The following is a 10528-nucleotide window of genomic DNA, read 5'->3' as shown; positions in this document are numbered from 1 at the left end:
TAGACATTTTGTGTTTTATCCTCTGATTTATAATAATAATAATAATAAAAATAATAATAAAACTAAACTGTAAGTAGTCACAATTTGTGACAAGTCAACTTAAAACCAGCAAAAATGTTTTGGGGATTCTTTTCTAACTTTTTTATGTTTAAATACAGTAGATGTCAGAAGAAAAAGGCCTTTAGCCTTGATTTATTGGTTTATTGCAACCAATGAAAACAAAGGAAAGTAATATATATATTTTATAAAGGTGTTAATAGTTTTAAAAGGTTGTTAATTTATAAACAATTGTTATTTTTAATGGCCAAAAGCTAATGATGTAATCTTTGAAATATCTTTTAGTTTTTTTTTTATCAAAGCTGTAAGGAAATGTACAGTTAAGCCTTCTTTTTTTTTCATTTTTTTAAGTTGCTTTCCTTTGATGGAATATATAGTTTTTTTTCACCCATAATTCAAAGTGATATTTGTTTCTCAATTGACAATACAATTTGCAATATGATGGTGCAGTTTGAAAATGCATTTTCAATGTAACTGCAAAAGTTATAATTCAATCTTTCACTTTTAAAAAGACATTTTTAAATGTAATTGCATTAATTAATTGCTAATTCAATTGAATTTAAATAGTGATGTGGGTTTTTGTCCTATAATTCAAATGAAAATGCATTTTGCAATTCAATATCCTAAAATAACATTTTCAATGTTTGTTTTAAAATCATTTTCAAATCGGTTGCACATTATTGTTTCCTGTGTTTTTGTGTCCACATTTAAATGAAATTGCTAAACAGCCCTCCCCCTTCTATAGCAATGTTTAAACTGTAAAGAAATAAAAACTTTAAAAAAAAAAGTCTTATAAAATAAAAACAACAGACAGTGCTGAAATGCATTGTGGTAATTTTTTAATGTTGTATATTTGCTTTGCTTGTTAACAAATCCGAAGAGACACTACAAAAAGCACAAGACTGCTTTCACATGAACCTAGAGCTTCATTATGAGTCCAGAAATCAGGTTTGGAACCTCACTTTTCATAGTAAAACCATCTGTCAACTGAAAAAAAAGGGAAAATTATCATTTCAAAAGTGAATTGGAATAAATAAATTTGTAGAATGGGCATTAAATTAATGAAATAACCAAAAATACTCACCTGAACTTGGAATAGGATCTTCAGGTCCAGAGGCACATGCCTGTGGAAGGGAGGAACAAAAATCTTCACATCTGGACTGCTGTCCTGCTTATTTTAAAATGATAAAAAAAAGAAATCAGAAAATGACATGGACTTACAGATTTAACCACAGTCTCTGCTTCTGCAAAGGAGCAGCAAAATGGGCTGTTTGAGACTCCAGTGTTCATGCTGATCGGACACAGAGACAAAGACAGACAATCACAAAAACTCTTCCATGTGGACATTTAACTTTCTGTAAAGTTATATCATTTAATAACTGTTTGAGGAACATTTTAAGAGCAAACACCACTTTTTAAACATGCTACAGCTGCTCACCAGTTTAACTCGCCAGCGCTGGTTTGCTTAGATATCAGTACTTTCCAAAACTCATGTGTGCTCTTTACTGTCTTTATGGCAAAATCCTGTGAAAACAATAGTTTTTGCACATATATTTGCAGATAATTACAATCCTGTGTTAATAAAAGACTAATCTTTTGCAATAAAATGTGAAATATTGTACCCTGTCTTTGAACTCCCCATTAAAAGCAAACTGGTTTTCAGGTTTTCCATCAGGAACTTTGTATCTTCTGAACCAATCAACAGTTGCCTCCAGATACCCCGGCTTCAGCCGCCTCACATCATCAATATCTGCAAAAACGCATCATGGAGAAACTCTGCATTTCTGGCACCACAAACAAACATGTGTATTTCAGGCTGCTCCTACTGTGAAAATCTCCGGCTTCTGGGTCCTCAGTATTGATTACGATGACCTTCCAGTCTGTTTCCCCCTCATCAATCAGAGCCAGAGTCCCCAACACCTTCACTTTGATGACTTCTCCTCGAGAGCACACCTGAAAATAGCATTCTTGGGTCTAAAAGCAGACGCGAGCAGTGCCGTGTGAAGAAGGCACTTCATTATGTTTCCTCACCTTGTTTCCTATGTCACAAATATCGATGGGATCGTTGTCTCCAACACATCCTGTGTCACTGTCCTGGTGGTGGGGGTCCTCCCACGTCTGTTTGAAAAAAAAAACAGGAAGTTGAATCAAAAATTGAATTTGATGTCACAGCTTTCACTGGAAATTAGACTTTCCTGTGGAATGGCTCCATAATTCCAAATATAACCTTTATGGGGAAACACATTGGCCACATAACGAAGGCTCTCCTTCTTCACATCTTGTTTCAGTGGATTGAGAGGGTCTTTGGTGGCAATCTGGGAGGTTTCAAAACACAAAAGCTGCTGGAGATAACTTGGATTTAAAGTACATGTTGTTGTTTATCTTATTAAGAAAAGATGGAATTTTGTAAATAATAAAAATGAAAATTAAAAAACACACACAAAAGTACCTCCATTTTTGCATTTGTCCATCTTGGAACTTCCACAACGGCGTGGAAAATATTCTGCAAAACACAAAATATGTAAACTTTCGGAATTGTAGCTTTGAAATTTATTTATTCTGTTTTACAAGCAAAATCATCTGAATATTTTTTTTTCAAATTGATATGTGGCAAAAAAATGTCCTTTCTAAAAAATCAGATTTTGCTTTTTGACACTTTGAGCAATTTATTTAAAATCATAAAAAGATTAATAAAACAATTAATAATTCAAAATTTGAAAACTTATATGATGATTGTTTCCATTTGAAGACAATGTTACAGAAATAAGGGCTTTTATTTAAAATTTGGTTTATTGTTTTTAATTTTTTTTTAAATATAAGTTAAAGTTCCACTTTGGGTTTGATTACGTTTTATTGTGGGAGTACATGGAATAAAATATAACCATAATAGGATTGATGACAAAAATAAACCAAAAACACGAGAAGATTATCAAAAAAAAAGGAAAGTAAAAAATTAACTTAAGACAAAATAGTGTGAAAGACAGTTTTAACTCCTTCCTATTCCTTTTTAAACAATCTATTTTCATTTATTTTAATTCTATCTGAAAATTTTTATTTTGTTGCTTTCTTGTGTTGTTTTTATTGTTTATATATATACATATATATATATATATATATATATATTGTTTGAAATAAAAGAACTGAACAATAAATAAATAAAACCCTTAGTGAAAATGCTATTTAATCCGTAACTGCAAATGTGTTTTTTTTAAACAGCAATGCTCACCTCTGCTTCATTTGCATAGATGGGTATGTCATGAAAAGGAGAGATGAATTTCCCCTCTGAGTTTTCTGCAACAGAAATTAACATTTTTACTAAAAAAAAGTTTTCTTCATAAAGTTCTGGCTCATCTGTACAGAGATGAGAACCTACAAGCTACAATAAAATTTACATTTCTATTTCTACTTTTTTTTTTTTTTTTTCATAAAAAAGAAATGGTTGATTGAAAATTCTGCTCTTACTGAAGAACACCCTGAACTCCTTGGTGTTTGGCCTGCCCCTCTCCTCAATGGAAAAGCTCATGTTGATGTGAGTCTCTCCCTCTGTAGTGCGAGCACGATTCCACCAAGAACGAGAAGCTCCCGGCGGGCTGATAAGACGCCACTGAGGCAGATGAGCAGTCATGCGCAGAGCTTAAACCAAGGGTGACAGACCTTTCAGGCGCCTGGCTGTGCCAGCAGGGCTGCAGAAGGCGAGGATCGCACAGCCACATTGGCAGCAATCCCTCTTGTTTGGCGTCTGAGTCTCATCGGTATGTTGGCATCTGTAACCCACAACTCTCTTTTGCTGTGCATCAGTGTCTGATCCTTTCTGAGCTCCACATCTCCATGAAGGCTGCAGTTTCTTTTTATGACATCTTCTGTAAACTGTGAGGAGACAGATGGAGCTGACTGGAGGCAGCTGTAAACCAATTACCAAAGCAGGATTAGCCGGATTATAAACCGTGACTTCTAACTCCTTTAGGGTCACCGCAATGGTACAACTTTGATTTTTTTTACATCATAATTAAATGTATAAAAAAACACACATTTTCCTTTAATATATATCTAATACCACACAAAAGTTCAACATGTCATGCAACAATTTTAAGTGTTATGCCAACTATTATTTTAAAATGATTTATTTTTGTTATTTTATAAATACTGAGTGTCTTTATATAACTAAATTCTAATATCAGTCAGATTAAAATGTGATCCTTAAAAAGCTCCTACAAATCCAATCAAATTGTGTTTAATGAAGGAGTTTTAGGTACTTTGTAGAAAAATACAAAGACTAAAGGAATAATTTTTTCTCTCTTAAATTTTATTTTTATTAAAAATTAGGATTAAGGACGATTTCAGAGATCATGTAGAACAGCAATGCTTATGCAAGTGTAATATTGTGATTACATGCAACTAATAAACTTATAAAAGTGTTTTATAAATCATATTGTTACTATACAAGAGTAAGATCACTTTTTATTAGTCCATTTAGCTTCAACTGTTGCTTTTGAAGGTTTTATAACTTTAATTGTCCTTTTTGAATTGTCATTACCATATATTATCAGAAGAAATCCTTATTTCTTTATTTCCTTGTGCTACATTTGAACATCAGATACATGATTTCATACAAAAGTTGCATCTTCAGGGTTAAAACATTACATTGCCTTCTTCTTTACTGAGACCTGATTCTACCCTAGGCCCTGCGACGGACTGGCGACCTGTCCAGGGTGTACCCCGCCTTCGCCCTTCAGTAGCCGGGATAGGCTCCGGCACCCCCGCGACCCCGAAAGGGAGGAAGCGGTCAAGAAAATGGATGGATGGATGATTCTACCCTGATGGGGAGGCTAAATCAGACAAAAAATAAACAAAAAGTCTGAAACAATTTCAAAAATGTTGTTTACTTGTGAAGTATGAAAGTAATAAATAAGCAGATGAAGTCCAGTTGTGATCAGAAAGAGATTTTATCCTAAAAGTAAAAAAAAAGGCACCTGAATCGAGGTTTTCAGCATCGAGAATTTCCGTTTCCATCCCATCACTGATTCACTTTAAAGTTTTCAGCTTCAGTAGTTAAAACCACAACCAGTAGAGTGTATTCATTGCACTTTTATACAGTCTACGCCTCGTTAGATGATAAAACGTCAAATTTGTGGGGAGATTGCAGAGCGGTCTGAGTGTCGGAGCTCAGAGGATTTGACTTCACGTTCAGCCACTTCAGCGCCGCCATGTCGGACAGTTTCTCTACAGGTATTTCTGTTGAGAAAAGCGAGAGAAAAGCGAGAGAAAAGGGTTATTTTGGGAACGACGCTGTTCACAACAGGGCAGATTAAGACGTTTTTACCAGTGATGCTGTTTCCCTCGAGGTTGATCCTCTCCAGAGTGGCTATTTCGGTCAGCTTATCAGGGAAGACGGAGAAGCTGTTATTAGCCAGATTGATGGCAGTCAAATGCTGCGTTTCTGCAATGGTGTCAGGCAGTTTGGTGAGGACATTTCCTTGTAGGTCAACCTCTAAAAAGTAAATAAAAACATGAGAGAATTGAAGGGATTTGTAAACAACACACAAAACTTGCTATAATTCAACAATTTGGGATGTTTTTTTGCTTTTTTTACCTCTGAGCTGTGTGAAAGTTGTAAAAAACTTGCTGGAAATGGCCTTCATCTTATTGTTGGATAATGAGACGACGTGAATGTTGTCACTGACTGTCCTCAGGAGCTTGAACACACCATCTGGGAATGAAGTGAGCTGGCAGTTTGACAGATCTGCAGAGAAGAATTGCACAAACGTGACTTTAAGGCATTAAAAAACAATCCTACTCAACCAGAAAACTATAGAAGCTTTGATTTTTTTTTTTTTTTTTTTTTTACCTCTGTTGCCATCTGCTGGTACAGTTTTAAATAACCCCAATAACCCAGATTATCTGTCAGGATGCTCTGAAACAGTAAAAAATAAACCTTTTTTTTTTTTCTTTTTTTACTTACCCAGACTATCTTTGCCCTCCTCCATCGTTGTATTAATTCTTCGGGCCACATTTGCAACTGCCTCTGCCATCTTTGATCAATGAGTGTTCCTATAATGGAAGCAGCAAACTGTTCCATTCATTCATCCTCAGCATCGCAATAATAGACACACAATAACATCTGTAGTTCCATGCGGTCTCATTTTCTGTTTTTTTACTGTTTTTTACTGTGGAGAGCACAGGGGTGGAAATGAATAAAAAGGGATGTTTAGCTTTTGGGAGGAGTTAAATCAGACTTTGGAAGAATCAGAGAAGGAAGGCACCTCTGTATCATCTGGAATGAGGAAAGCAGAAGAAGAGACTTGGTGGTGGAATCAATAACTTCAAGGTTGTGTTCAGTGAAATGTGAAACATTGACGAGACTGAAGAGAGAAGTATAGAGGGATGCAGAACAAGGTGGAAAATAAAATGTGGAGGTGACAAAGGCAAAGTATGACAATTTGTTAAACAGGTTAGACACAGGTTAGAGCAGGGATATTAAACTCAATCGAACAAGAGGCCAAAATCAAAAACACAGCTTAGGTCGCAGGCCGAACAGGATAAACATTTATTGAACACTCTAAATTTTTAAAACAGTAACTTTTTAACATAATTATAAACTGGATATAGCATTACCTGAAATTATACTAGTGTGAATGTTGTAAGCTGAATTTGGCCACTGAAGATGCTAGTGCTCATAGCTGAAATTACTGAAGCTAATAGCTGAAATTACTGAAGCTAATAGCTGAAATCACTGAAGCTAATAGCTGAAAATATTGAAGCTAATAGCTGAAAACACTGAAGCTAATAGCTGAAAAGACTGAAGCTAAAAGCTGAAATCGTTGAAGCTAATAGCTGAAAACGCTAAAGCTGATAGCCAGCTAAAATATTAGCGAAATGGTAAAACTTAGGTTAGCCTAAACAGCTACCATGCAGCTGAAAAAAAATGGCTAAACTGCAAAATAGCCTAAAAGAATGAATAAGCCTAAATTAGCCAAAACAGCTAGCATGTAGCTGAAATATTAGCTTAACTCCAAAATAGCCTAAAAAAGTCTTAGTAAATACCAAAATAGTCCAAAAAACTAGCAGAATGCCTATTTTTAAACTTTAAAACTGTACATTTTAACATAATTATGAATAATAAAAAGGCAGGAATATTATTCCAGAATAAAACACCGTAAATCTTAAATAATTTTCAGTATTTTACTCTCCATAAAAGTATATTTTGTCCAAATTATACAAGTCAAAAATAAACGCAAGATAACATTGGGCCATTAGTGAAAATAAAAGAAAATGATCTGGGGGGCCGGATATAATTACCCGGAGGGCCAGATTCATCGCCCAGGCCTTGACTTTGACACAGGTGAAGTAGAGGAGGATTTGTACAGGTTGTCAAAGCAGAAGAACGGAGATGGAATGATGTGAAGCGGGTTAGAACAAGAACAGAGATGGAAAAGTGTTGACAGGGTCCACAAGTGTGATGGACAGATCGTTTCAATTCGCTGTAGTGATTGACGGACTGAAGTAGAGATGAAGAAGGAGGAGGGGGACTTTAAGGATCGACAGTTCAAAGGAACAGAGAGTGAGGAAACGGATAAAAAAAGGAATGGGTGGAGAAGGTTTCAATTGTGAAGTCTATCAATAGAGTGTCAGCAAGAATGAAAGTAAAGATGTAGAAAGGCATGTTGTAAGTTTATGGCTCTGAGAAAGAGACAAGAAGCAGAGCTGAAGATGTTGAGGTTCTCCTTGAGAGCCACAAATATGGAAATATACATCATTCAAAGAATGTACTTTCTTAGACTTGCAATTTATAAGGTTACTTTCATGTAAAACATGCAGAAGTAGAATATAATAAATAGAAACAATTATATTTATTGGGTAGAGATATTATATAAACGGAATTCCCCATAATGTTGTACATTTTTGGCAGTGTTATCAATCATTGGACAAACAATTGGAGGACTTCACTTTACGCTTTAGTCAGTGTAGTCCAAACAAATTAAAATAAACACTATCTACAATAAAGAAATAAAAAAAAGCATAGATCAAATAGAGATCCTACAATAGAGTATTAGGGCCACCATAAAAGAAAAAAAATAAACTGAATACATGATAACAAAGTCATACAATTATGAGAAAAAAGTCAAAATTTTACAAAAATATAGTCATAATTTTTTTTTTTAATGTTACATTTAAATTCCAAATGTATTATTCAAAAAGTCATCATTTTACAAGAAAAAAGCTGTGCTTTTTCAAAAATAAAGTTGGGATTTCATGAAAATAATCTTGTACATTTACAAAAATATTAAAACAGATTCAGCAAGATTGTTGAGCAGACTGCTGTCCATCTGATTTCTCTTGTAAAATTGAGACTTTCTGAAGCACAAGTTTACTACTTTGTTCTTGCAAATTGTTGTTTTTTGACGTAATTGTACAACTTCTTTCTCGTAGTTGTATTTATCTTCTATTAAGAGTGGTTCTAATAGTCTGTCATAAGAACCACTAACCTGTGTGCCTCAGAACGAAAACTACCCAAAAAATGCAGGTTCACTTTACTCAACCAAGCTACTACATCATAGTAGATACCTATTAGCTCTGTAAGAAAAATAAATAAATACAAAAATGAATAAAAAAGACCAAACATTTTTATTAGAAAAGCAAAAATAAAAACTACAGAGTTTGGATCAAAATTCTCAAGGGACTCATTAACTCAAGTTGAGATAAATATAAAATAAAGTTTTAAATGATTCACAAGAAAACAAAGATTTGGATTCTTATATTTGTTGACACTTTGTGATCTTACTGCTTTGAAAAATAACAATTTCAAGGATTAGTCTATAGTAACACACACTTTGCTGTACATGAAACAAGTAAAACAATACTAATGATTATATGTATATATGTAACATGTTACTCTTTTAGTAAAACATATTTTTAACGGTAAACAAATAAATAAATGAAATGAAATATGATAAACTTTCTTACAACCAACAAAAATCATTCATATACAAATTTCAAGCGTTTTTACTTAAGCTACGTGAAGCTGAAACTTACCCCAACCAGAGCCTCGCAGCTGTCAGGGCTAGCACCACCGGTATGGAACTTGCAAGCTAGCATTACAAGACAGAGGGTTTTTTTTTTTTTTTTACCTTTTAAAACTTTATTGTACCATGACAAAAACATTGACATTTTAAGCGAAATTAAAGCTTTTAGGATGCAATAAAAATATTATCATGGTATGAAAATTTTGTTTAAAAATTAAAAAGGGGGAAAATCGCGGTGCTTATGGTTCGAATTTGCCTTTTAAAGCTCGTGCTAACAGTTGTTAGCCTGATTTTTTTTAAGAAAAACTTTATTAACAAAAGTGTCTGACTCCTGACAGGTGTATATGAATGAATTTGAATGAATGTCACGTATGCCTAACTTAAATGTCTATGGCGCTAACGCGGTTGTCAGATTATATTATATTATATTATATTATATTATATTATATTATATTATATTATATTATATTATATTATATTATATTATATTGTTTTAAACAGAGGCTTAGAAAATATTAAAATCTTGTACAGGACTTGATATTAACCAACTTCCTACAATTTATTTGTAGTTATGATTTTATTTCTTTTCAAACATCTTTTTTTTATTTTCATTTGTTGCATTGACTTTAAACAGAATATTTTTTCATTTATATTACTGAGACATGACAAGCCTGTTGGATGAAATAAAGAATAAATGTTTAATTGTGAAATAGGTGGCTGAAAAGCAAAAAGCAACCAAAATAATGACTGAAAACATGTGACTTACATTTGACCCCACTATTTAATTATTAGCAGTCTTAATATGATGTCCATATTATATTACACCGAAATAAGAAAGTAAATGTTGTCCTACCTTGTGGTTTAGATTAATATCCTGTTCAATCACTGTGAAATTTCAGTAGAATTCCAGTGTAGTCAGATTTTTTTTTAAAAAAAATGAGAATACAATAAACATGCTGGCCTCAAAAGACTAGTTTAGTTTGCCATTGTTACGTCTGCCACTTTACAGTATTTGCTGGATCCTCGTTTCTATTCAGTGGGGTATTTTGAATGCGGAAGCTGTGAGCAACTGCATAGCTAGAAAAATCTCTTTGGTATTCTGTTACTTTGTAGAGCCCAGTAAAAAAAAATGAGCATCAGCTTTGTTAAAACCTGCATTGTTTGTGATTATGAAATATAAAACTTTAAAACAAGATATAGTGTACGACAAAAAGAAGAAATTTGCTACTTCTACACTTTGATTCACTTAAAAAGACAAAAGTTTTGTAACATTAATCATAGATTCACTTTCACTGTGAAAGAGAATGTATGAAAAAAATCAAGAAGGCACATTTTATTATTTTTGAATAATTATTTGTAAAATGAGGCAGAAAATAAGGATTTGGTTCATAACAAAAGGTCACCTCAATCCTTTATAATGTAAGCTTGTTGGCAATCACTGCTGTTTTCTG

General features: G+C 33.4%; 2 protein-coding genes across 2 annotated transcripts; both read right to left on the bottom strand.

Annotated features, from left to right (window-relative positions):
* Nucleotides 1-387: 387 nt before the first annotated feature.
* On the bottom strand, nucleotides 388-3701 carry ppa1a (inorganic pyrophosphatase 1a). Its single transcript, XM_036217188.1, has 11 exons — nucleotides 3520-3701; nucleotides 3284-3348; nucleotides 2507-2560; nucleotides 2257-2372; nucleotides 2089-2179; nucleotides 1884-2010; nucleotides 1680-1807; nucleotides 1496-1581; nucleotides 1279-1348; nucleotides 1142-1181; nucleotides 388-1044 (listed from the first exon to the last, which is right to left on the bottom strand). The coding sequence occupies exons 1-11, from the start codon at nucleotides 3680-3682 to the stop codon at nucleotides 1016-1018; spliced, it is 969 nt and encodes a 322-aa protein (XP_036073081.1). The 5' UTR covers nucleotides 3683-3701; the 3' UTR covers nucleotides 388-1015.
* Nucleotides 3702-4918: 1217 nt separating this feature from the next.
* lrrc20 (leucine rich repeat containing 20) lies at nucleotides 4919-9289 on the bottom strand. Its single transcript, XM_024284356.2, has 5 exons — nucleotides 9088-9289; nucleotides 6017-6105; nucleotides 5648-5797; nucleotides 5378-5545; nucleotides 4919-5289 (listed from the first exon to the last, which is right to left on the bottom strand). Exons 2-5 carry the CDS (start codon nucleotides 6084-6086, stop codon nucleotides 5153-5155), a joined length of 525 nt encoding a protein of 174 aa, XP_024140124.1. The 5' UTR covers nucleotides 6087-6105; nucleotides 9088-9289; the 3' UTR covers nucleotides 4919-5152.
* Between the last annotated feature and the right edge of the window lie 1239 nt (nucleotides 9290-10528).

Source organism: Oryzias melastigma, linkage group LG19, assembly GCF_002922805.2.
Source record: "Oryzias melastigma strain HK-1 linkage group LG19, ASM292280v2, whole genome shotgun sequence".
Classification (NCBI taxonomy): domain Eukaryota; kingdom Metazoa; phylum Chordata; class Actinopteri; order Beloniformes; family Adrianichthyidae; genus Oryzias; species Oryzias melastigma.
The sequence above is the reverse complement of the archived record's forward strand: the minus strand, read 5'-3'. Positions and strand labels throughout refer to the sequence as shown.

Excerpts from the sequence above, each read along its gene's own strand:
- ppa1a (XM_036217188.1), bottom strand. The coding sequence starts at position 3,682 with ATGACTGCTCATCTGCCTCAGTGGCGTCTTATCAGCCCGCCGGGAGCT. Across the intron at positions 2,011-2,088 it reads TTTGTGACATAGGAAACAAG|GTGTGCTCTCGAGGAGAAGT; the intron begins GTGAGGAAACAT and ends TGCTATTTTCAG. Across the intron at positions 1,582-1,679 it reads ATGGGGAGTTCAAAGACAGG|GATTTTGCCATAAAGACAGT; the intron begins GTACAATATTTC and ends TTGTTTTCACAG.
- lrrc20 (XM_024284356.2), bottom strand. The coding sequence starts at position 6,086 with ATGGCAGAGGCAGTTGCAAATGTGGCCCGAAGAATTAATACAACGATG. Across the intron at positions 5,798-6,016 it reads GGAGGGCAAAGATAGTCTGG|ATCTGTCAAACTGCCAGCTC; the intron begins GTAAGTAAAAAA and ends TCTTCTCTGCAG. Across the intron at positions 5,290-5,377 it reads CGAGGGAAACAGCATCACTG|AAATACCTGTAGAGAAACTG; the intron begins GTAAAAACGTCT and ends TTTTCTCAACAG.